The sequence below is a fragment of the Onychostoma macrolepis genome, chromosome 11 (genome assembly GCF_012432095.1).
Source record: "Onychostoma macrolepis isolate SWU-2019 chromosome 11, ASM1243209v1, whole genome shotgun sequence".
Lineage (NCBI taxonomy): Eukaryota > Metazoa > Chordata > Actinopteri > Cypriniformes > Cyprinidae > Onychostoma > Onychostoma macrolepis.
Window position 1 is genome coordinate 3,257,336 of NC_081165.1, and position 27,999 is coordinate 3,285,334.

At 36.7% G+C, this 27,999-nt stretch overlaps 1 protein-coding gene across 3 annotated transcripts; it reads right to left on the reverse strand.

The window, feature by feature from the left end:
* Window positions 1-6: 6 nt before the first annotated feature.
* Window positions 7-27,999, reverse strand: pank4 (pantothenate kinase 4 (inactive)). 3 transcript variants are annotated; one of them, XM_058790444.1, is made up of 19 exons: window positions 27,865-27,999; window positions 27,352-27,434; window positions 24,680-24,888; window positions 24,388-24,571; window positions 24,182-24,274; window positions 23,910-24,063; window positions 23,430-23,611; window positions 23,074-23,155; window positions 22,887-22,987; window positions 15,650-15,805; window positions 10,221-10,333; window positions 9,919-10,006; window positions 9,543-9,694; window positions 9,394-9,449; window positions 9,242-9,291; window positions 3,942-4,046; window positions 3,760-3,860; window positions 2,260-2,328; window positions 7-2,140 (listed from the first exon to the last, which is right to left on the reverse strand). In XM_058790444.1, the coding sequence occupies exons 1-19, from the start codon at window positions 27,980-27,982 to the stop codon at window positions 1,912-1,914; spliced, it is 2,325 nt and encodes a 774-aa protein (XP_058646427.1). In that variant the 5' UTR covers window positions 27,983-27,999; the 3' UTR covers window positions 7-1,911. The 3 variants fall into 3 exon arrangements, with proteins under 3 accessions (XP_058646427.1, XP_058646426.1, XP_058646428.1); XM_058790443.1 differs by having other exon boundaries at window positions 27,340-27,434; XM_058790445.1 differs by lacking the exon at window positions 15,650-15,805 and having other exon boundaries at window positions 27,340-27,434.

A 27,999-nucleotide genomic window follows, 5' to 3' on the forward strand; every position in this document is an offset into this window, starting at 1 on the left:
CCGAGCTGAGTGAAGACAGTGTAAAATATATTTGACATAGAATTATATATGATTGTCAAGTGAGCATCTTTTTCTAAAATCTCGAGAATGCATCAAGATATGCAAATAAACAGTACACTCTGTACAAGTTTACGTTATATTTACAACTGATTTTACAAAATTTCACAGTTAATGCATTAGTAAAGTACGTTTGGCCAAATAATAAATGAGGACTGTACAATCAGCTTTAGTCTGAGAGAGATCCTTGTTTTTTCGACATCTGTGACAAGCATATTTCAAATCTACCACCCAAATGAATGACTCCTGAAGTTACACATTCTAGACCATTAGTATAAAACCTTTAGTCAGAATTATGTTGTACACACTGTGTTTAAAATACTGAAAATACATATCCTGTCAATCTGTATGAACATTTTTTTTTTCTGGACCACACACATGTACGCAATACAAACACACAAGATACATGAAGAGAACCAACCAATCAATCAGAATGAAACAAAAGCAATTAACGTGCTTCTTACTCTATAACAGAGCCCTGAAATACTGTGCTTTAAAGTTTAGTCCTCACAAACTAATCATTGTCTTATCCATTGTCTCAAACATTTGAGATTTTTATTATTCACGCAAACACTCACACAAACTGTCGGTCTCTCTCTCAAACAGAAAGAGCTGTGATAGTGAGGCAATACTGTGCTGTAGAATCCTGAAATGGATTTTAGATTACAAAGATTTCCACAGATGGTAGAAAGTGAGATCTGCATCAAACTTGAGGACAAATGCATTACATTATAATGGTGCAATATCCGAAGCAGGCATTGCAGACTCTGTTCCCTCTCATTTTTCCTACTGAGCACCTGACAAATAATAAAAAAATAAAATAAAATACAATACTATCTGCCTTTAGCAAGAAATGCAACTGTTTTGGACCAACTGTAATACAATACTGACATCTAGTGTTAATGGTTACATAGCCCATTATAAAAACTGCCTTTTATCCCTTTATATTTGAGTATGTCCCAATAGTTACACCACTTTTTATCACATCCGGACAGTGGCCATACAAAACAAAACAAAGAACAAAAAACTATCAGAACCCATAAATTGTTACTCAAAGGCCAAGTATTCTATTTAATTCAAGAAGCTTTTGTTATTCACTTCTGTTGGGTCACCATTGTATTAAAAGAACAAAATCATTGTCACTACGAAATGTTGTCATGGGAACAGAGGTGCTAGTCATTAAAAGACAATGCCAGCTGGATGAGATATGATTCAGTATGGCAGCAACAAATGCAGTGAGTGAAATTAGAAACATACCAGCTTCACTTGAAAGCAGTTTTTTTTTTTGTCAAAAATGGAAATACACAAAATATATTCATTTGAAAAGACTAAATGAGAGAAAAAAAATCTGCTATGTTTTCAATGTTTCAAAAGAAAGACCCACATTTAATAAACAGAGGTTTATACATTTAAATATATTGTTAAATCCAGCAGGAGAAAAGCATAAGACCTCATAACTAGGACTAATTCAATTTGAAAACCGTTCATAGATGTTATATTTGTCATTCCAATCCATCCTGAATTCAACAGAGTGACCATCAGCAACCGAATCTGGTCTGAGAACAATAAAATTCAATCTCATCAAAAGAAAAAGCCCCTACAGCTGTCATCCAATTGTTACGAGGGAGGCTACAGCAGACGTGCACATTCAATTTCAGAGCAGGCACACACGACTGCCCCCTTATTATTGATTTTGATAAAAAAAAATAAAAAATTTAAAAAAAGGACGCAAAAGCAAAAGAAAACCCCAAGTACAATCATTATGTCAATCGCAGGAAAAAGCACTGAGGACCCTTGGTAGCGCAATTTCCTTTCAGCACTAGCCATTTTAGCTCTAAAAGCCTTTTAATTTCCCTAATGTTGCTCTTGGACTTTGGAAGGAACCTCGTATTTGAAGACTACACTGAAGATCTTGCCTCCAAGACGCTCGGCCAGCCAGGAGTTCTTTATGACGGCTAGTTTAAGGCTCTCGCAGCTGAGCATGGCATAGTAGTTGGTGTGGATGGCCCGACCCATTCCTTCAATGATCACCAGATCTGTGCCACGCTCCCTGACGACTGTGGCCAGGACTTTGTCCAGGCGACTGAAGAATGAATAACAAAGGGAGAGACCATGGTTTAAAGCAGAGGGAACTCGCACAGCATTGGCTCTCTGTTTCACTCCAATAAATGAAAATACAAATACAGACAGAAAACATTATACCTCAGGTCTAAACAAGGAGAACTAGAACCATTCTGCACCAAAGCGAGTCTGTCCTCTTTGAGTGCAGTGCTGAAAAAGAGAAAATAAAAACATGTTCAACCTTCTGTTACTTCAGCATGATGTAAAAAATAAGGGTGTATTGCTTCACAACATTTATTTTTCAAAGAAACCTCTTTAAACCTCTTTAACAGCTTTAACCCTTTAAAGCCTACTGTATCACATTTGATACACAACATTCTATGGCCTCTAAATTATTACCATAACAAAATCTGTTATACACAATCTTCTACCCTATTGGATATTTTTGTTCAGTTTGGTCCTCTGAAAACAAAAATTAAAGTTTTTTTCCCCCCTTTTTACTTACACAATAGGTCAATATTCACCATTAACCAAACGCTTTTCACCTCAAGATCTCTCAGTGTTTACACTCCGACTGATGCACATGAGCAAACTGCAAATCTAGGCATCAGAAAATCAAATGCTAAAGGAACTGTGATTCCATTTGAGTTTTGGCAGAGACAGTAAAAAAGCAGACATGGTAATTAATATTGCTATTTAAATCTGACAGGCTCATAACGCGTAAGACATGGAAAATACAGCTGCAAATGGACTTTGCTTTTCCATTTGAAATTTGAAAAGTCATTCGGTAATGCAAGATTTGCAGTTGCGTTTGGATTATGTCACAATTTATGCGTCCGCATATGGAAAACGCAAGTGAACACATAATTTGTAACTCCTTTAAAAATTGTCCAGAATATCTTTCCATACATGGGCACAAAGGCTGTAGTTGTCATGTGACATTATCTATACTCATATTTACATTCTACATAGGTGAGAGACTACTAGGGTTGGGTATCGTTTGAATTTGATCAATTTCAATTCGGATTCTGCTAATTGATTCCCAGTTTTGATTCCAATGTGGTTAAAAAAAAAACATTTAGAAGTCAAACATTTAGATATCAAACATATTTATTCTGTCTCTTTTTGCAAAACATTTAATTGCTGCTGAATACCATGAACAAAAATCAGCCAGCTACATAAAAACTAGACTCAATTAAGAGCCGTTTGTGTGCAAAATAGAACGGCACGATTATGGATAAATTGAGACTTTTTTTTTTTAAATGGAGGTTGTAGTTCTCTAACAATTCTGAAGAAAAAATCTTAGCCAACTAAACAAAATCTCATAGAATTTATGAATGGAATGATTCAATGACTCATTCAAGATTTACTTGTTTCATTACTGGATGAATCAGTGTTTTTGAATTAATCTCTTGAATGAATGATTCAAAAGATAAATACATTTTTAACAGCCCCTTTTCACCACCTAAAAAAAAAGATGTGCACACAGGAATTGATAGGTGGAATTGAAATTTGAATTTTACAACAAGGTTTTGATTCCTGACCTTAAGTATCCGATTCTGTTGGAATTGATTTTCGATTCCCAACCCCTAGAGACTAAACAATTTTATTTTAACCCTGGTAAAGAGGGTGAGCACTCACTGAATGACAGGGTCCATGGCAGCTATTCTCTCCGTTAGGATCTGCAGCTCACTGTTAGTGACGTCATTGAGGGCAGGGCCTGAGTTACTGGCAAGAACAACCTAAAAGCCAACATAATCGCATATGTAACTAAAAATGTAAGAACACACTGAAAAGACTCATGTGTATTGTTGTTGACTTACCTCTGTGCCTCTGATGAGAAGTTCTCTAATGAAAGGGAAAACCCCAAGAATAATGTCTATTCCACTATTATCTACGAAAAATAATGCACATTTATGAGGAGGACCCTGTAAAAGAAAGCCAGTAGGTACGCCTTCAAATCAAGACCAGGAAGACTGTAGATTGTTTAACATGCTTTCAGACAAAATATTAAATTCATAGTATGCACAATGTCCTGAAACAGATGCAAAATATGTGTTTTTAGCCATGTTTAAAAACAGGCCAGGGTAGACATTAGATGCAACATGTACGTTTAAAAAGTTACAAACTCCACTTTCAAATTCCAAGCCAGTTGCTGTGATTTTTGTTTTGTTAACATTAGTAAATAAATATACTGCAAAGCAGCACATTATCAGTCTGTAACAACATAGAGTCATAAGAAAAAAAATATTCGACCCACACAATTGGCATGTTTACTAATAATTACCAATATAATTCACACGTGCACCTAAAAGGATCTCAGACTAAACGTTTGTTCACATATATTTTCTATGACCATTGTTCTAATGTTGATGGTTAAGTAGAAGCATAATGACATATTGGTTTTACTGATAACCTTTTAGTGAACTGGATTTTTGGAACTGTTAGTTTTGGCATAAAAACAAAACGGATATCTGCATTGATTTAATTCATCCATAATTCCTCTTTTCCTCTTAATCTACAATTAAAAGTACAGTATCTCACAAAAGTGAGTACACCCCTCACATTTCGGCAATCATTTTAGTATATCTTTTCAAGGGACAATTCTAAAGAAATAAAACTTGGATATATTTTAGAGTAGTCAATGTGCAACTTGTATAGCAGTACAGATTTACTGTCCTCTGAAAATAACTCAACATACAGCCATTATTGTCAAAAAAGCTGGCAACAAAAGTGAGTACACCCTACGTGAAAACAGCTGTGTCGTTTAACCATGCAAAGCCACATGTCCTATTCATCACGTTCATGTTTTTGTCTGCTTGACAGGACTATACAAATTTGTGTATCTTGTTTTAGAGCAGTTAAAATTTGGTGCTTTGAGTACAATTCTCGGTAACACTTTATAATAACTGCACGCTATGAATCATTAGGCAAGCATTAGTAAATAGTCAGTTCATCCTTTATAAAGCATTGTTCCAACATTAATAGTCATTAGTAAGCAGTTTATAAATACAGCTATAAATGCCTTGTTCTTGATTTATAAGCATATCTATTACAAAGAGAGATTTAAAGGCTCATTTATCTTCCTAACAGAAAAAAATAAACAAACACAACACAGAGGGATACAGAACTCAGAAATATTTATTTCAAGATGAAAAAAAAAAATGAAACTAACTTTAATTTTTCTTTTTAGTTGTACAGTTTCCTTTTTGCATCATGAAAAAAATATTTCTGTGTTCTGTATCCCTCTGTGTTGTGTTTGTTTAACTTGTCTGTTTGGAAGATAAATGAGCGTTTAAATCTCCTTTGTAAATGCTTTACGAGGTATGAATAGTCCTCACTTTAGATGAGCTCACAAAAATAGATGGCTGGCAACTACTAAATGTTTTATAACTACCTGACTTAATCATGAATTACAGCAGGAATATGTGTTAATAAAGCATTTATTAACACACTGAGCAACTATTATCATGTGTCTAAATAATAAGATTTATAAATGTACATTTAAATAGTTTATTAATCATTTACTTACACTTTCTAAATGATCTTATGAACCACTGACAACTCCTAAATAACTGGTTTGTAAATAACGTAATAATTTAGAAATTACAAACTGATCATTAATAAAGTATGAAAATACAATTATTAAACATTATAGATATGCTCAAGAACAAAACATTTATAGCTGTATTTATAAACTGCTTACTAATGCCTCTTAATGTTGGAACAATGCTTTATAAATGATGAATTGACTGTTTACTAATGATTAACTAATGATTCATAGTGTGCAGTTATTATAAAGTGTTACCCAATTCTCTCATACTGACCACTGGATGTTCAACATGGCACCTCATGACAAAGAACTCTGAGGATTTGAGAATTAGAGTTGTTGCTCTCCACAAAGATGGCCGAGGCTATAAGAAGATCAGTAACAACCTGAAACTGAGTTATAGTACAGTGGCCAGTGGCATACAGAGGTTTTCCAAGACGGGTTTCACTCGGAACAGGCCTTGCAAGGGTTGATCAAAGATGTTAGATCCTTGTGCTGTTCGTCAGGTGCAGAAGCTGGCTTCAAAAAACAGATGCATGAGTGCTGCCAGCATCGCTTTAGAGGTTGCAGAAGTGGAAGGTCAGCTTGTCAGTGCTCAGACCATACGCCGCACACTGCAACAAGTCAGTTTGCATGGCCGTTGTCCCAGAAGGAAGCCTCTTCTGAAGCTGGCTCACAAAAAAGCCTGCAAACAGTTTGCTGAAGACAACCTGGCCAAAAGCATGAATTACTGGAACCATGTCCTGTGGTCTGATGAGTCTAAGGTAAACTTGTTTGGCTCAGATGGTGTCCAGCATGTGTGAAGATGCCCTGGTGAGGAGTACCAAGAAAATTGTATCTTGCCTACAGTCAAGCATGGTGGTGGTAGCTTCATGGTCTGGGGCTGCATGAGTGCTGCTGGTACTGGGGAGCTGCAGTTCATTGAGGGAAACATGGATTCCAACATGTACTGAGACATTCTGAAACAGAAGATGATGCCCTCCCTTCAGAAACTGGGCCGAACGGCAGTTTTCTAACATAATAACGACCCCCAAGATGACAACTGCCTTGCTGATGAAGCTGAAGGTGATGGAGTGGCCAAGTATGTCTCCAGACCTGAACCCTATTGAACACCTGTGGGGCATTCACCATGTGTCTAACATCCAGCAGCTCCGTGATGGCATTATAGAGGAGTGGAAGAGGATGCCAGCAACAGCCTGTGCAGCTCTGGTGAACTCCAAGCCCAGGAGGATTAAGGCAGTGCTAGATAACAATGGTGCCCCTACAAAATATTGACACTTTGGACACAGTTTTGACATGTTCACTTAGGGTGTACTCATTTTTGTTGCCAGTTATTTGGACAATAATGGCTATATGTTGAGTTATATTTAGAGGACAGTAAATTTGTACTTCTATACAAGCTGCATATTGACTACTCTAAAATATATCCAAGTTATATAAAATATATCCAAAAGTAAAATGTTTGCTGAAATGTGAGGGGTGTACTCACTTTTGTGAGATACTGTACATTTTAAAATGAAATTAAATAAAAAATAAAATTAATACTGTTTTCTCACTCTCCCTTTCTTATACATCAAAACTGAAAATAATCTGTCAGCAGTATCATGTTTATTTTATAATGACAAAACATTATTAAGGTGTTATTGTTTTTATCAACATATATGTCCAAAATATGAGTTTGCACATGTGTTTTTGTTTAATATTGTATTTCATACATAAGGTTTTTATGGCTCATGTGTCCAATTCATTGCAATTCAGTGATTACTGAGAGATACGCAAATAAACCTTCCTGAAAATCCTGTTGTGCTATATGTGACATTTGATTTTTAACATGAGAAGAAAAAATAAAAAAACTTTTTTTACATTAAAAAATGATAAACGCATAATCAAGAAAACAAGCTGGTTCAGCCCAGTACATGTTCTTCTTAAATTATTACTAACAATATAAAAGTTATTCTTATAAAAATCATTATAAATCAATAAAAACATTATAAAAATCATGACAGATTTCACAGCAAAAACACTTGATAAAAAAGCACTATCAATTAGAGGGCAGAAGGCACAAAGTAAATTGTGTACAACAGGTTTATCAGCAAATTTTTGATCTTGAAATTTGTGTACGAAATGTGATACAGGAGACTAATATATTTATAAATAGACATTGTAATTATTGTATAACACAATATTACAACTAGGTATGTTCATTTCGGTTATTTTTCCTAACCGACAACTGACGCTCGTTAACCGATTATTAACCGTTAACCGACAAGATTATTTTAAATTAGAAATAAAATTAAATTAGAAAGAATAAGTGTCTGTGACCCGTTAAAAATACTAACATTTGTTTTCCGGGGATTAATTTTACATGCGTAAAAAGCAGCAAACAACCCTAACCTTTTACAATTCCGATTATCTTCATGACTAAAAGGAGTAGTTGCTTCCACTGTTAGAAGGAAAAAAATAATAATAAAAAAGTGATTTCTCCAGCGCCGCATGCGCGCACACTACTTTGACAATGCAGCCTGTTCATTATCATTATAAAAAAACAATCAGTCAAACATATGAAAAGGAAAAAAAAAAAAAACACTGCTCAGTTTAAATATGTAGTAAAATCTGTGCCGTTAAGCGTTATCACCGTACCGCCGTGAGGTTATGCAAAACATTTTGTTTTACGTGGATATTGGAACGCGAGTAAAGTAGGCCTATACATAAAAGGTAAATAATATTTTGGCATTCAAATACATCGCGAATACGGAAACATTTGATTTTGTGTCGAACGAGAGACCCAACATTGGTTTCAGTTTCGTTTTAGCCTTAATTTGTTTTGGTTTGTCGCTATAGCTTCTTACATTTTTAATTCTTGTTCTTTTCTAAATAGCCTACTGTTAATTGAAAGGATTTGTTGTGGAGTGAGGGGAACTAAAATAGCATAGCTATGTTTACAGTGTTTATTATAATGTTTGTAATTTGCATTTCTGAATGAAATAATAAAATGCGACTTATGTTTTTTTTTTTGTTTTTCTCTCTAAAACAAGTTTTTGTTTTTGTTTTTTTTAATACGCGTAGCTTATTTTAACCATGCATTAAACCTTTTAAAATATCTTGATAAATTACTGAAAAATAAATAAATAAATAAATAAATAAGTGACTTTAAACCGTTTAACTGATTGTATTAATCGGTCAAAATTCTTATCGGTCGGTTACCGGTTAAAATGAACATCCCTAATTACAACATATGTTTACTGTAAGTTATGAGAGAATAAAATGTTGCTAAAATGTGGTAGCGTGCTTTGCCAAACAAGTATTCTGTTTTCAATCAATTTATACCCTCAAAGGGACGACATATTCAAACATTAAAATCAAAAATAAAAGTTTTTTTGTTTTTTTTTAAATCCTGAACTTGTGTGATGCGAAAATTCATTTTCTAATGTCTCTTTGTGGTCTTGGCCTTTTTAGGGTTAAAATTTAAAAAAGGCTTTTTTTAGGGTTAAAACAGCATGATTGCAGCTTAATATGAAGTTCAATACAGCATTTGAGAGGCGTGTTAAAGACATTGTCGATTTAAGATCTGACCTTCAGTCTTTCAAGCCACTGGTTGTAGGCATCCACAAGCCATGGCCTCTCTGGGAATAAGTATATAGATTAGATATAGATAGAAATATAGATAGAACAAATAATATTATTATTATTATATAATTTTAATAGTTTAAAATAAGTTTTCATACCTTGTAATTGCTGTTTTGCTTGTTCAAACCCAAACTCTGGATCTGATTCAAGCACGCTAAAGAACAATTCAAAGGTAAGAATAAACCCAATGTCTGTGAAAAATAAAAAATAAATAAAAATCTTCTAGCATACTCATCAGTACACTCACTCTGACACGGCTTTGGCTCCCCAGTCAAAAACGTTGCCAGCCAAGAGGCCTTTGACCAAAGTGAACTGTCTCTGTTCCCAGCTCAGCTCCTCTACAGACTTCACTACCTTCAGATAGTATTTCAGGGCCATGTCATTCTCCTTCTGCTTAATCTACAGAAAAACAGAGAATCAGACTAAGTATGATAAACTCGATAAGCCACTAACATAGTTTAACCACTTGAAAACAGACACACAGATGCATAGAGATAGAGACTGAAACAATCTAATTAAAAGAAAAACAAGTTTACAAGATTTTAAATATGAGACTATGGGGAACTGATGTAATTTGAAGCACCACAGGCAAGGTGAAGGATGATTCAAGATTCAATGTAAACCTTAGAGTAGGGGTCAGGAAAGTTGAACTCGTTTAAACAGTGTTCTCTTGTGTCTAAAAGACTTCTGACGGTGAGGGATCCATAAGCACTAGAGATGAGAGGAGAGGCAAGCTACATTAGAAGAGAGAAACACTCATCCAGCAACACTCAAGCACACACACACTACAAGACAATAACTCGTAAAACATCCTAATATCTACTAAGATCTTGATGAATATTAAGCGACAGATATATCAGTCCAAGCTGAAGAATGAACCCTTGATGAGCCGTGGCAGAGACTGAAGGTTCATGGTTGCTCTTACAAAGGCTGGTGCCGAAGAGTCTGGAGTTTATGACGGTATTTCTGGCGAAACTTCTCCCCCCTTTCCACCGCCTCTGGTTGGTCTTTCTGGCTAGCTATGGCTCGCTTCACCACCTGTTGAAAAACAAAATGAGTTCATGAACTTTCATGATTTCTTTGTTTTTCTTAGTTTTGTTGTGGAAAAATCTTAGAATATTGCATTCTCATAATGTCATTACCGTCAAATTACCAACTCCTACGGTTATAAGATAACCAAGAATGTTCTAGTTACAGTATGTACAATATATTCGTAATAAACCACATCTACACCAAACGCAGTGCAATGTGACTAAAGACAACAGAGCCCATTAATGATTCTGTCCAGAGGTCTTGTCGCTTCCTAAAATCTGTACCCAACCTGAATCACTTTTTAACCAAACCCAATTTTTTTAAAGAAAAACCTGACCCGAGACAGACCTGATAAAATTAGATCTGTCCGACTTGATGCCATTTATTTTCGAACCCAACTGGACCTGAACATAAACAGCATTGATGTGCACAGCCTGAAGCCCTGCAGTCAGAAAAAAACAATACTGACTGATTTGTCCTGCTGACTGATTTGGCCGCTGCTCCATTATTTTCATTCATTTATTTACTTATTTATTATTACTTTATATTATTGTCTGCCTGATAGATACAAGTTATTTCTTATTTCTGGATTGAAAAAATAAACACGATAGCTTAATAAAAATGAAATTGATAGCCAAAAATAAATAATGGATTTGCTAGTGTTGTCTGCAACCCTATTTACGTTGTGTTGCCACAATAAAAGTTTGGTCATATTGTTTTTTTCTGTACAACTTTTAATGTTATTATTTATTTAAGATTTTTTTAATGCTTCTAGATAAGTGTTTTGCTCATTTTTATGTTTTTTTTTTTTTTCAAATACATGAAATTAATTAATTAATTAGTCTGTATTCTTCATTCACTTCTCACAAATTAGCCTTTAAATTAGTTTGAGCAAATGAGGACATAAATAAAGTTAAACTATTGCATGTCTGCCCAAAGGAAAAAAAATAAATAAAAATGACCAAAAAACTACGGATCCACGACAATGTCACAATTACTAACTGACAGAGCATGTGAGCGGAGCGGGGTGGTCATATTTCCTCCAGAGCGAAGAGAGCCTTTTTGACTCAATTAGTCCGCTCTGGGCCACTCTCTCAACCCAGAATGCTCTTTGTGATATGCTGGTTCAAGAATATGTAAAATAAGTAAAATAAAAGGTTATGGAGCTCAAATATTGTTTTAATGAAGTTAAATAACCTTAAATGCACAGTAAACATCAAAGTCAAGTATGAAGTAAGAGGGCAATATGAAAAAGTGTGGAGAAACTGAATTTAATTTTGTGATATAGCCTACTAACAGCAATGTTCTTTTTCGTTTTTTGCTTATGGATAAAATAATGTTTGAAATCCCTTTGCAGTGCTGTAATGTTAACGAACATCCCAACATCCAGACTGATGAAAAGTGTCATTTAGATGAATATGTGAATGTGTTCCGTGTGCTTTCCCCTTAATAACAAAACAAATATACAACAAAAATAACCGCAGTGAGAAATGATCATAAGTGATCAAAGCACCATCCAGTCAAGTCATGTCATGTCTATTTCTAACCTACTTCATAACATATTACTTTAAAGCCACAAATATCATAACTATTATCTATAGGCCTTCTGAAATTGAGACATTTATTCAACAAATTAATTACAAACAGAATGAGAATTTAATGATGTCAGAGCCGAATCATAGCTAACAACTTTTTAACGATGAGTAAGCGGTATATGAATGTAGCGTTGGCTTGGACCGTGAGCAATTGACCTATCGGTAAGCCCCGCCCCTCCTTAGTTACTGTTGCTCCCTCGGACAAACAAACTGCTAACTGGCTTAAAATGACAGCTGTCAGTGTGAAAACCTTGTCCCAAGATGCTTTCGATATATTTGACACACAGAAGGACCATCATTTAAGTGGGACTTAAATATGCCATGGAGGGATATTTAAAATATTTCAAAATAAATATGCAAAGATACAGATCACAATGCAAACAGGAGAAGTCACGATCGCAGATGACAACATCCTGGAACAACAGGGTAAAATTCAATTAATATACATTTAACCAGTTTAATATGGAGAGGCACTGAAATGTAGACCTTCATTTATGTGTTTTTGACCTACACTGTACAAGACGCGAGAACAGTCCGCTATTTCGGTTTGTACGTTAGCATGGACTTACTGACTTCAACGTTAGCTAGTTTTAGCCAGAGATACCTTGATGAAGCACAAGATGACATTAACATTCTGCTTGAGCAGATGAAAACTGTAACTTAATGAGAGTATGACAACCAGAAAATGAACGTTTTCATCATCATTGGGATTGGGGTTTAATGCTTAGGGACATTTTGCTCTGTTTTGTTTGGGCTTAGGAAATGTAATAAAATTAATTCTATTGCCTATCCTCTCAGGACACCTGGAATCAGTGTTACAAGTACCCCAGGCACATCGTTTTTTCCATTTTTGTAGCAATAACACCATCAAACCCATGAGAGCTTCGGATCTTCCAATGTTTCTCTATGTCTGAGTTCCGCTCCCCATGCAACTGATACTCGACTGCCATTGGCTCAACTGCATTTGAGGGGAGGGGCTTACCAATAGGTCAATTGCACGGAGTGCACTGGAACAGAGCAGATTATTACGCGGAGCATCACACCTCTTTGCTTTGCTAACTGACAAAATGACACAAAGTTCCGTTTTGGAAAAGAATTCAGGAATTACATTTTTCCAGATTTGACAACGTAACTAGATATGTTGCCACGACGAAAGACTGGTCATCATATCACACTGAAGTTACGTAACAGTCACATATCATATAGGTTCACCTCAAAGCTGCAGTTCGTAAGTTTTGCCTCTTTGTTGCAATCTCTGTTTGAAAACCTTCATTTGTTTTTTACTGAATTATCTTCATTGAATGGGTTGTGCTCAGGCACGGCTCCAGCACGGGTGAATCTAATGTTTTGAGGAGTATGTGTGGCTGTCAGTCACTGCACTGATGTGGATATTGTACTTAGGAATCAAGCCTACATCTTGGAATATATGACCCAAATAAGAATTTTCATCGGATATTGTCATCTAAACAAGCAAGTAACAAGTCTACCACGTTTGTTCTGACCAACTGAGGAAAAAAGCATTACAACAAATTGCGCTACCAATGATGATTAAATCTAACGATCGGTTAGCTCATATCACATCAAACCGTGCACATTATTATACTTTGTTCTCAAATTGTTAATGTTAACAAAAACAGCATTGCGTGACTAACATTGTGTATATAGTGTGTATTACCATGTACATTTCAGTTTCTGTACAGTTTAATCTCTAATTGTCATACCATTCAAATTTCATATTAAGAAATTCTTTTAACCCAAAAAGCAATTTATTCTTCCTTCAAACTGGTTCTCTTTAAAATACAAATCTTGTGTAATCCCAGGCTATCTGTAACCAGATGCCCATTTAAAACTGGAATATAATTTCACTTCAGTCACATGGGTTTCATAAACACACAATCCTTTCTGGATTACAATCCGCCATCAAAATGATCAATTTAATTATTCCAGCTGCTGTGAGAAAAGGCTATAAACGATCCGCCACCTGCAGCATCCTCACATGCGATAGCCTTTTAGCTGGGACAACTTTATGTTTACAGATGTGATGTAGTGATGTGGCAGCATGCTCAAATTTCCCGCAAATTCCAACCAGTACCACTCAAATTAGAAAACATTATAAGCTTACCATTGTGAGTCGGGCAAAAGTAAGGAGATAGTTTTGAACACTGGCTGGTTATGTACTTCCTGAAATATTGATTTTGGATCATTTTTAACCAAAATAAAGTTACAGACTGCAGCTTTAAAGTACTAATCACTTTTACAGAGTTTGCCAGGTTAGTGACATCAAAACATCTACATATCAACATATAACCGACCAGAAATTTATTTCTGTCTTGTTTCTTTATTTGAACTAAAAGAAATTCAAGTCCCAGTGGGTGGTTGTTGGTAATAATAAAGCCACGGTAACACTGACTTTGAGCATGCAAAATTTCCTTGAATGCTGCAACAGTCGTGATATGACGTCATGCTCTGCAGCGTCTTTTTAAAAACTTTAATTCAACACAACATATAATAATACACCTAAAATGTAAACACATACCATCCACTCCACTTTCCTGCAGTGCTGCAGCTTTAAATTTATGTTCTTTTAATTCAGCTATGCTGTGACGTATCGATCTGCTATTGGTCACACAGTTTCACATGATGCAAATTGCGAAAAAAAGTTCCAAGCATGAACTTTGGAACGCAGTGAAATACGAAACTTTCACATGGGTTTTTGCGTTTCCGGTCTGACGCATTTGCATGCTTATGAATTAGGGCTGTCAAAATGGCTGAAAAACTAAATTCAAATTTTGTACTTAAATGTTATCAAAATTCGAATTATATTCTAATTTAAAAGGCATAATTTCAGTTAGGGGGAAAAAAGCTTTTGGCTTCTCTCCTGAGGCCACAAGAGGGCACATTGAGCAAAATATTACTAATCCACGGTTCTTCATAGCATAAAATAACACGACTATCTTTGAAAAATGTGCAAAATGTTTAAAATAATGTTTAACCTTATATAATTAAGTTGATTAAACAATTAGAAACAAAACAGCATCATGTATACAAGTTTATTTCAAAGCATAGAAAACCAATCACAAAGAGTAAAGTTACTTTGTTTCATTTAAAAACATGAGATGCAGTGGAATGGGGAGAGACATGTCCCGATGTTTTTTCAAAGTTGAACTTACAATAATTTTAAATGGCTTTCTAAATATCCGACTCTCTTTTGCGAGACGCGAGTGCAGCGGTGATAGATGTCCCTCTTGAAAATGCGATAAATATGCATTCTGTGTGAACGGCTTGGTTCCAGTTTTGACATAAACAACAATCTCCGCATTGATGTTCTTTTCAGCAGTATTTTAAATGATCAACATATCCAGTAGGTTCAACTGGATAGGCTAAAAAAAGCATTAAAATGCAATTATACTTACCTACATCATCATCGCATCTCGTGTGCCAGATAAGGCTGCCTGACGCACCCCAAAAATTTGAACGCAACGTTTTGCATTAAAATTTGGATTTTTATTTTCAATTCGACGAATATTCAAAATTCGATTTTTTTTTTTTGACAGCCCTATTATGAATGGAAGTCAATGGAACAAAAAGTGCAGTGTGAACGCCCTGCAGTTGACCGGCCATTATGCCGAGTTGTGAGATTACATATATATTTTCTAAAGTTAGCATAGCAAATTAATAATCAAAGTCGCAAAATGAAAGACAAAAATACAGAGCCTGGAGGACTTACCCCATCCAATGCGTCCTCAAAGCAGTAGAGCCAGTACTCCCGAGCCAATGCATCCTCAGTCAGGTCCACCGTGTCTGGAATATAAGAGGTCGGGTCCTGCAGCAGGGGGAGGTTGACTAGCTGCCTCTCCAGACGGTCCATCTCCAACATGTCAAACTGGAGACAATGAATAAAGTTAATTTGTGCATTCATCTGCACAGGAAAGGCTATTACTCCCCAGCAGACATTTGATGATACCAAGAAGAGGTTCAAAAAATAAAACAGGCATACACACCTAACTTAAGGGTTCACTCATGATATAAATATTCATTCTTTCCTATAGAATGCTGAAGTGATACATTTTTGTAGGCCAACCCAGAAGTTATCATTATCTTGGATCCCTTGACAAAAACCCAACACATTTACATTTATTCATTTTGCAGACACTTTTATCCAAAGTAATAATGAAATGAGACATACAACAAGCGATTCATCATAAGTAATAAATACAAGAAGTGCTAGTAATACATTTCTGACATTGTTCAGAAAAGTATCAGCCAGAACAGGGAGGAATTAAGGAAAAGTGTTTTTTTTTTTTTTGCAGGATGCAGTTAGGTGCTCACAAAAGAGTTTTCAGTTGTCTCTTAAACATTATCAGGGATTCTGTGTGCCAGATGGGGATTGGAAGATCATTCCAAGAGCAAGGAATAATGAACAGAAACATTTTCGAAAGTTATTTTGTTCCTCACTGTGATGGTACCATGAGGCGTTGCTCACTTACAGATCTCAAGCTTCTGAAGGGGATGTAGCCTCAGAGTGAATGGAGATAGGATGGTGTAGAGCCCTTGGCTGTTCTGTATGCAAGCATCAATGTCTTGAACCTCATGTGAGCCACATCCGGTAGCCAGTGCAGAGAGATGGAGAGGTGTGATGTGGGCTCTCTTGGGCTCGCTTAAGACCAGTCATGCTGCTGCATTCTGAATCATCTATAGTGGTATGATTGTACGTGTTGGAAGCCCAGCCAGAAAGTCGTGCAGCATGCTCCGTCGAGAAAGGCCTGATCTTCCTGATGTTGTGCAATGCAAACCTGCATGATTGTGCGGTCTCTGCAATGTGGTCTTTAAAGGTCAGATTGTCATCAGAGATTACCCCAAGAGCTCTGACTGAACTTGATCGGATTATTGTTGATAAACCTAGCCTAACTGTACAGTGAAATTAAGCTATACAGTCAAAGTGGCAGGAATAATGAGAAGCTCTGTATTTGCCAGGTTGAGCTGGAGGTAATGTTCTTTCATCCAAGATGTCCACCAGGCAGCCTGAGATCCATACAGCTACCGTTGGATCATCTGGTTGAAATGAAAAATAGAGCACAGCAATGGCACCAGAAACCATGTGCCTGCATGATGGGTCCCAGTGCTGTAGTGTATAGGCAGAACAGGAGGGAGTCCAAGAACTGAGCCCTGAGGAACCCCCGTGACCAGCTGATGTGCTCTGGATCTCCAGGCAACCCTGAAAGACTTACCTGAGAGATAGGATTCAAAACAGTGAAGTGGAGTTGCTATAATCCCCAATGATGAGAGGGTGGGATGAAGGATCTGATGATTGACAGTGTGAAATGCGGCAGATAGATCAACCAAAATGAAAACCGATGATTTGAATTTAGCTTTCGCAATCTGCAGAGTTTCAGTGACCAACAGCAAGGCAGTCTCAGTTGAATGGCCACTTTTAAAACCTGACTGGTTCTCGTTCAGCTGGTTATTCTTTGAAAGGCAAAGATGATACTTGCTTGGACATAAATCGTTGGAAGAGTTCTCTCTATAAATGGGAGGAGCAAGACAGGTCTGTAACTGTCTATAAGTAAAGTGTTTAGTGTAGTTTTTTAGGCAGTGGGGTTACCCAAATCTGCTTGAACATAGTGGTGAAAGTGCCTGTGGGGAGAGATGTGTTGATGTGTGCGAGTGCTGGTAAAAGTGTAGGAGAAATGGCTTATAGAGGAGTGTGAGAGGACAGGGGCTAGAGGGCAGGTGGTAGGATGACTGCAGAAGGGAATTTTAGATACTTTCGACTCTGAGAGGAAAGGAGGAGGGGAAGAGACTGTTGGCTGTGGATGGAGTTCTTGTGTGTGTGGAGCTGAAAACAAACTACTGATGGTTATAGTTCTATACGTGAAGAAATTAGCTAAATCATCAGCTGTTAAAGTGGTGGTGGGAGTGGGCAGAGGAGAGAGTTGAATGTTTAGGAGTTTGTGTGCATCTGAAGCACTGTTAATCTTGTGGAAATAAGAATTTTTGGCAGTGTGGACCATAACAGAAAAATATGAAAACAGAGACTGATACATACTCAGGTCAGCTGGATCTTTTGATTTGCATGATTTTCTCTCTGCAGCCCTGAGTTTGGACCAGTGTTCACGGAGAACATCGGATAACCAGGGATTAGAAGGGGTAGTACACGCTGGCCTGGAGGATAGAGGACAGATACTGTCTAGACAGGAAGTCAAAGTGATGATAAAGAGTCTAGCACTTTTCACATCTAGTGGTGAGAATTGGGTGGGAGACGGAAGAGAGGATGAGTGTAGGTTTTGTCTGAATGCAACTGGCAGGGGGTTGGTGGGACATAAGATGTAAATTGAAATTAAAAGTAATAAAAACATGATAAGAAATGGGTTTTACCAAAACATTTTCTGTGATACAGCTGGATGTGTAAATGTGGCTGAGCTGGTTGCCTGATTTTTCAATTCCCGTGATGGTGAGCCATTTAAAATTGAATAAGGATAGGAGAGAGTTGAACTTTGCAGCCTAAGGCTTCTCCAGGTGGATGCTGAAGTCACCAAAGACAACAAGCAGGCTGCCATCCTCAGGGAATAAGGACAGCAGCAGATCCGGATCCCCTAAAATGGTGCCCAATTTACCTGGAAGGCAATAAATTACTACAGTATGGAGTTTTACAGAATGTGTTACAGTAACAGCATGAAATTCAAAATAATTATTATTGCATAAAGATGGATAAGTTGAGTATTTCCAGCTATTAAAAATGAGAAAACTGGTGCCTCTGCCCCTCCCAACCTGACAGGGGGTGTGAGAGAAAGAGATGTTAGAGAGAGCAAGCCCAAGATTGTGACTGAAGACTATACAATTGAGTTAGAATAGTCTGCAAAACCATAATTATAAACACAATGAGGCGCTGAAAATTTACTAATAAGTGGATGACTTTTCCTCTCGGTTGAATTGACATTTAATAATCGCAGACAACCTCATTTAGCCATAGTGCTGTCAAACTATTAATCGCATCCAAAATAAAGTTTTTATTTACATAATATATCTGTGTGTAATGTGTATATTTATTATGTAAATGTATATATAAATACACACACAAAGTATATATTTTGAAAATATTATATTCATATAATTTATATTATATAATAAATATATTTAATATATAAAGGTAACATTATTCTTAAATATATACATGCATGGGTGTATATTTATATATACACATAATAAATGCACACAGTACACACACATATACTATGTAAACAACAGGGGTGACCCCGAAAAGTCGACGATTCGATGCTTCGATAGGAGGAGCCTGATTCGACTACCAATCTCACAGTCAAATATTCGCAGAGTATATGACCATGCCGTTTTGGTTATATGGGGTGCTCAATGTCTGATTTTAGAACTACCAGTTTTCTCCCAATAATATACAGCCTATTAACATAATGCTGTAAATAAGAATCTGAAAAGAAGGAAGCTTTAAATAAATATTTAATGTGCGTGAATAAATCCAACCACCCCTATAGATTTAAGTTTCACTTTCCATAATCCGTGACAGACAGGAGCATCTTGGCGGCAAGGATTTAAATCTTTAACAAAACACAAACTGACACAGGCAGTGTGAAAGACTGGATTTTTTTGATCAGGTAGGGTACAAGTGATTTCAAAACATTTCAGCCGGTTTATATTAGGGGTGACCCCGAATGGTCAACGATTCGATCCTTCGATAGGAGGAGCCTGATTCGACTCCCAGTCTCACAGTCGAATATTCGAGGGGTGTTATGATCATGCCGTTTTGGCTATATGGGGGGTGCTCAACGTCTGATTTAACATAGAACTACCGGTTTTCTCCCAATAAGTTAATATACAGCCTATTAAGATAATGCTGTGTAAATAAGAATCTGAAAAGAAGGAAGCTTTAAATAAATATTTTAACGTGCCTGAATAAATCCAACCACTGCTATAGATTTAAGTTTCACTTTCCATAATCCGTGACCGACAGAGGAGCATCTTGGTGGCAGGGATTTAAATCTTTGAAAGACTGGATTTTTTCGATCAGGTAGGGTACAAGTGATTACAAAACATTTCAGCCGGTTTATATATATCGTGTATATATTATTTATATCGTATAAGATGCTTTTGGTTGAGTTGTGCTGCAGTAAAGCGCTTCATTGTAGTACTACAGTGATTATCTCTTTAGAGAACACTATTCTAATAAAACACTGTGAATTTTTAGAGTTTAGTTGCCGTGTTTCTGCACGTTGTTGCGTGAAGAACGTGTCCACAAAGACTGAGTTCATTCAGAGCAGCGCAGACACGTTCATGCATTCGGGGCATTTTGTGCAGATAGCCTATAAGAAGTCGTAATATTAACGTTATGTTGTATATAACGAAGTGTATTATTTATGAGATAAATGAGGAGTAAAAACCTGCTATCAGATGCTTCATTCTACTGGTCATCTTCAGCCCGCGCAGCTCAAAACAGAAATGCAGACTATTTATAACTACTGTCATATACATAAAATTATAATGAGAGCACTATTGTAAAAAAAAAAGTTTTGAATTCTTAGGGTTTCGCTGATGTTTAATGTTAACTATCTTTTAATCAAAACATAAAACATTATTTATCCCGTTTGTATCTTCGAGGCGTCCGTTACACATTTTCCCTGCGTGTTAACGTCAGTAATTATGACTGTCGAATGTCTGACTTGACTCTTGGTAATGTATTTTGCACGTCCTCGCCTCCAAACATATGATTCAACTATCAGTTGACTATCAGCAAGATTTGAAAATTCCGATTCGACTTTGTAAATCCTTAGTCGGGGACACCCCTAGTAAACAAAAACTTTTATTTTAGATGCCATTAATCGTTTGACACTACTATTTAGCCTCGCACATGCTAGTATGTTTCAACACAAATAAAAGCTTTATAATTCATAGTACGTGTTACTGTTGTATATTATGCCATAGAATAAAACAAAAAACATATCCTGAACTTGTGTTAACCACTGATCTTATTTCAGGCATTTAAAATCCATTAAAAAAAACTCATTGATTTCGGGACCATGGAACCAGAAGTCCTAAAATGGTCGTTTCTGGGTTTTGGCCTGCAAAAACACATCATTTCTGCAGCACTCTATTCACCACCCAAAACAACCATTATTTGTGGCTATAGCCCAAAAGGGCCATTCACACTGATGCAATAATATCCAACTGCAGAACTACAAGGCTGCTAAATGGAAAAGAAGGAAGTGTCTTCAGACACATCTTTATGAGCTAAACTTTATGTGGCGCTCATGTGTGAGACACTGAAAAACAATGTCCAGGCCCGGATCAACACAGTGTAGTGCCCTAGGGTGAAATAACTGAAATGACACTTTAAAAATAAAACTGCCAGCAGGTGGCGGTAAGTCACTGATTTTAATCACTGAATCATTCATTCAGTTGATTTGTTTGAACGGCTGATTCATTCAGGAACAAAGCAAGTGACTGTCTTTATGAATGTGTAATTGAATCATTGACTCACTAGATTCATTTAAAAACGCAGGTTCATTCATAAATGAAACACTCAGCAGTGGCTCAGCTGTGACTGTTTGAAACTATTTTCATTGAAGAAATAGAGAAAAATCAGGCAATATTGTTAAAGTCATACAATGAATGTCACTTAATATTAACTTATTGTTTATTGAACTGTTGTATTCATTTAATACCACATTTGCAAACTCCCTTAATAACCTTTAAAAGCTGTCACTCACTCCAGTTCATCGCAATCTCACAAAGCTCCATTATAATCAATGAAACAACGAATCTCTTATTTACACCCTGTCTACACTTTGTTTGTTATTTATAACGAGAGGATTTGTGAGCTTGCATAACTCAGCAATGAACAAAACTCCAGTATTTTGAGCAGTGAGTGGATTCTGAATAACAGTAAGTAGACATCTTTGAAGCTCCCCTGAGCTCAAATACAATATGCTAATCGGGTTAGTTGCACAGGTGCTCCTAAATATTTTTTGATAGTCGCACGCAGTACTTTTCAGTCGCAAATGTGACTAAAATGGTCACATTGTAGAGCCCTGGCTATGTGTCATGATATTTTCTTTTTTTTTTAATTTACGTTTCGCACAACCGCGATGCTGCCTATCCACTCTGACAGGGGGGAGGGGGCAAAACTGTGACCTGACCCAATCGCAATTCTTTATGTATAAATTTACAAAACACGAAAAATATTTTAAAGGTCTAGTCATTATCTTAATCACTTTGTGCCCCCCTATTGGCTGGTGCCCCAGGGCACTCGCCCAATCCCGTCTATGGATAATCTGGCCCTGACAATGACAAGTGGTGCAACAGTTAAAGAAGTCTGTTTAGCGCATGTTTGCATTGGAAAACAAGTAAAAAGTAGCACAGTGGAACACAACAACGTGTTCTGTGTAAAGGGGCTCTTACAGTGCAATCAAAACGCTACCTTTATGACAAATTTCCCACAGCTGTCAAACATTCCAGACAGTGATTTCTCATCTACAACTAGATAATCTGCATCGTTTACACTCATGAGAAATAAGTGCATCACACTGGATAATATCCATGGCAACATCACATTCATAATGATAAAAAAAATGCTGAAAATGCTACCAGAGATTGCTTTTCATTTTTTTTTTTCTTTTTTTTTTAAAGGAAAGAGCATGCAGAGAAAACCACAAGAAAACCTGGATGGAAATGTACTTACTGGAAACTGAAGGGAAAATATTAGGGTATAGATAGAGAAGATGGATGGATGAATGGACGGATGGAGAAGAGGAAAAGAAAAGAAAAAAGAAAAGAGATGAAATAAGAACATTACAGAGAACATAAAATAGGTCATGAAAGATAAGGAGCATGCATCTCAATTGGCTACAATCTACTTTGTCTTTCAAAACAGATATGCAAAAAAAAAAAAACACTGCAACAGCAAATTTTCTAGAGGCCTGATCTTTTGTGCAAATTACCGTTCCACTACGAGCCCGCTGCACAGGATTCAGCTCTGGAGATACACTCATGAGACCAGAGCTGCCAGCATAGTTCTCTCCCCAGCTGTACTGGTTAGGATCTAACACAAAGAAACATGTAGGTTAAACAAACTACACTCACTGCAGCAAATACTCAAGTTTGATTGTGTACACAACAACAGCTTACTGTCTTCTTCTGCCCCTTTCAAAAAGGCCCCAATAGCACCAAGATATCCTTCATGTCTTAGAAATAAAGCCTGGACCTCCCCCTACAAATAAACACAATTCTTTATCCAAAATGCTCACATAACACAGCAATATGTAATAAGATTTATATCCTGAGAATGTAAGCAGGGGATAACATTGTCATTGTATTACTGTATTACACATGAAGAAAGAGAATTAGGTGATAGGAAATCGAGTGCCTGGGGCAATGATAAATTAAACATATTTGACAGAATTTGACAATATTATTCATTGTATCAAACACTCACATAATCATTATTGATACAGTATTATAATTAAGAAAAAAAGGTTGGAGACCTTAGTGAAGAAATTGATGCTATAGGTGATGGTGTGCATGGTAACAGGATGTCCTCGAATGAAAAATCCTCCAAAATAGACCCTGGTAAGGTTGTGCAGTTTGGCATAGAGGCAGGCAAGCTGTCCAATGTCATTGCTTATCATGTGCAATAGGCTCTTTGCCATGTCTTCTTTGGAGAACTCTGAGCAATATACAACAAAATGCCCAAGTGAGATCTGCCATGTAAACTTTTCATTGAATTCATGGTGCAAAACCGTGCAGATGTTATTTTAGACCTTAAAAAGTAACACTGCAACTCTGTTACACTTTCCTCATGTATGCCTTTGTGAAACCAAAGACTTTTGGCTTCATTTCACATTAATAACAAAGCAAACTGGGTGAAGGGTCAAATGACTCTTCCTGGGTGAGGAAAACAGGCCATACAATAAACTGCCTCATGTTACAATCAAACCACTTTTGTATTTATTCTTTTGCTTTACCTTTGTCTGTGGTGGCTGATTTCCCAAAGCTACTTGCAATGAGATCGCCAGTTAATCCCAGGGACCCGTAAGCACCTCCATAGATGTCTTTAACAAGCATATCCACATTTGTGTGTTGTCCTTTGGATGCTAACTGCAAAAGCTCATCAAACCTCTAAGACAGAGAATGAGAAGGGATAATAAAAAATAATAAAAAATTAAGTGAAATTTAAAAAATAAATAAAAAATAAAAAATGTAGAAATTCCAAGTAATACTTCACGAAATGAACCACCTTGGTTTTTGTAAGTAAAGCTCCAAGACCCCAAAAAGTGCCACCACCTATAGAACTGCCACCAATACGCTCAAATTTGTCCTCCGCTTCAACCTTCAAAAACAGGAACAGTTGCTTCCTTTAGAAAGTCTGCAAACTCAGGATTTGTATTGTTTTGTGTGTATAATGCAACAGAGGCATCTAGATCCAGTGCAGTACAGATATACCTTTACTATTGAGACACCAGAGCCAATATTTATAAGCAGGTAGGGGAAGATGTCTGGATGTGTATTCTGGAACCGGAATTCAGAATCAGCATGTTTAGCATACACAAAAGCTTCATGGGGGATATTCTTCAGAACAAAGTTGCATCCCTTAATCAGACAAGTCATTTCATCTTCTTTGTCCACTCTAAGAGAAAAAAATACAATTGAATTAACATTACAACAAACCTACAACAAATCCTTGAACTCCAAGCATGTCTGTATCATTCTCAGTAAGCTATAAAATATTACTTACTTTAGCTTTAACTTCTTTTCTATCAGGTCCTTGAACTTGTGTGCCCCTCCACCAGTTGCTTTGATGACTTTGGTTTCTGTGTTGACCAGGTGATCTTTAATGAAATCTAGGCAGGTTTCAATGTAAGCATTCTCAAACTTGATAAAGTGAAGACGGGCAGTGATCTCTTCCTGTACAGATATCTCATAAAGAGGGTCACCATCTGTTTCCTAGAAAGAAGTAACATGAAAAAATACACAATTAAATAATTATAAAACTTTTGTTTTAACTAATGTTAATGCAAAGAATCTTAATATAAAGTAACATCCATGAAACCTTTTTATTATATAAAATGTTCTTTACACAAATTATTTTTTTATTAACTCTTCACTGTTCTTTGGGAAACCCAAAACAGTTCCTCTATGGCATTGCTTTTAAATTTTAAAATTACCATTAATTTATTACCAAGAACGCTATGCAGTCAAAAAGGGACTGCAATACATCCTGCAACACCTTGATAGACCATATGCCATATGCATATGGATCATGCCATTAACGTCATCTATAACAGTTAATGACCACTATGCTCTTTTACTTTTTATTGTAAGAAATTCTGTTGAGAAATACATAATAAAAACGTACATAATGTACATACTTACATGACATATTTGGCCCAAGTGTTCAAGTGGGCGTTAAGACCGCTAGTGTGTAGGACTTTTAATTAAAGGGGTCATATGATGCGATCTCAAGTTTTCCTTTCTCTTTGGAGAGTTACAAGCTGATTGTGCATAGATAAGATCCCTGAAGTTGCAAAGACTAAAGTCTCAAAACCAAAGAGATATTCTTTATCAAAGTTAAGACTCGCCCACGCCCCCCTAAAACGGCTCATTTAAACACGCCCCCACATGTCTACGTCACGATGTGGAAATATTTGCGTAATGCCGCCCAAATGTTCCCGCAAAGAAAAAAGGCGTGGTTTCAGTAGTGTTGATGCAGCCATGTCAGCAAGACACTGTGTGTTTGTAGGCGAAAGCAAAAGCACTTTATTTGGCCTTCCGAAAGTAGATGCATTTAGGAATCATTAAGATTACTTACAACAGAACAGTAACACATTTTATTGACGACCGTTTCGTGAACCTAGGTAATTACCTTATAATAATTACCTAGAAGAATAATTACCTAGAAGGTAATTCTGACTTTCCTATGACAATCTGGCGCTTCTGAATCAGCGACTGTAAGTATGTTTTGTTATTAGTTTTTATTTTATTTTGTGTCACCATACTTACTCGTGTAACTACTTATGTAACCGTCTTTAAATAGGGAAAACATGGAAGTGTTTGGTAGCTTCTAAATTCATCCCTGTTTGGATCCTAAGGAATGAATGGTGCTAAGATAAACGCTAGCATAGTGGCGCCGCGCGCTACAGCGATTGAGTGCATGCACTGAGATGGGAGAGGTACATATCAACTCGTCTAAGTTGAGGGAAGAGAGAGAGAGAGAGAGAGAGACAGGGTCACATCACAGTGGAGTCCGCTTTCTTAATCGCGGTTTGTGTGCAAACACATACGAGCTTCATCACCGTGTCTGTCACGCGACTCTGTTCCCCTTTCAGGCTTGAACTGATGGTAAAACTAAGGACATTATTAATTGTCTTTACATTTATTTTGAAAGATGAAGCTGGCGATTATGGAAAGGGGCGTTACATTTCCAACGAGTGCTTGCTGTGTTCGGCCAATCACAATGCACTGTGCCAGTTGGCCAATCAGAGCAGACTGCGCTTGTCGGAAGGAGGGACTTTGTAGAAAACGACGTGTTTGAGAGAGGCAGGGCATAGAGGACCTACAATAATGTACAGTATTTGAAAAATAATGTGTTTTTTGAACATTAAAGCATGTCAACATATTCTTTTACACCAAATACACAAAATAATGATCTTTAAAAAAGCATCATATGACCCCTTTAATCAGTGGGACACACTTACAACATAGTATTGTAAAAACGAGGGGTTTTTACACTGTGTACATGTAATACTTTGCACTTTAAAAAAATAATAATTCTGTTCATTAGTGAATTGCACCCAATTGTGGTGCTTCTAATCAAGCGATAAAAAGCAGTTGCAAATGTTTTACATAATACACACACACATCTTTGTAACAATAAAATGTGCAATACTTTACATTTTACACAAATTATGTGTGATATCTAATTAAATTAATTACACCGCAAAGTTCTCCTCAACATTTCACTCTTTTGGGGCTTGTGAGCTCCTGAACATGATGAATGACGATGGGATACCACACCGAAGCTGTATTAGAGACGGTGTGGATTTTGAGTGCACGGAGTGTTGCCATTTTTTGTCGTGTGCATGCATTCTCAAGCGGCCAAGACTGCAAGCGTAGGTATTGGGACAGGCCCAGAAACTCTTTTGGAGTGGACTTTGTGCTTTGTAACTTTGCAGATCTTTTTCATGCAAAAAACCCCCAGCAACATTATGCACTAAAGGAAGTTGAAAATGTAAACAAGAATAATAGGAGCCCTTCTAACAAAAACTAATATTTGTATAGTTTTACTTTTTGCACAGTACATGACTTTCTCATCAGATTTTCTGACACTGCCTCCCTTGTCTCCAAAAAGGCCCTTAATGTTATGTGTAATCATGGGGTTAAATGAAAAAGTCTTACCTGCAAGCTTACCTTCGCTGAATGATCAAACGACCTGACTTTGGCAACTTTATGCTGGACAGTGGAGTAATATGCCAGTTTTGTCAAAGAGCCACCTGTCAGATAAGATGAGGTAAATAGTTTCTTTATTCTATGTTCATATACATTTAACATTGTCTTATACGATTACTATTATGTTATTAACATATCAGGTTGTTTAGGTTCATTAAAAAATATGACATGTTTGCACTTGCAGCCCAGTAGTAAAAAAAAAAAAAAAAAAATTTAAAAACATCTGTCCTCGTTCCGCTACGCTATATTTCTCTAATAAAGATTATTCAGAGGGTATTTACAGCCTCAAAGTCTTCATAAATAATGTTAGTGTTGTTATTCCTCACATGAATTGAACAAACTGTCAGATTAGCAGCACGCGCTAACAGGTTTGAACGCAGCCCTGCCCAACAAACTCTGACACGTCCAAACTCCACAAGTGACTGTACTACGTTTGAGAAAAAAACAAGGGTACGAGTTCGCATGTGATAATACCTATATCTATAGCGAACCTCTTGGCGTTCTCTAAATTGCGGAAAATTTCATCTGGGGGGAGTGTAATGCTCTTATCCATGCTGTGGGATCCTCTGTCCGCCCCGCAAGACAGCGCCATCTTACTGCGACTGTTTT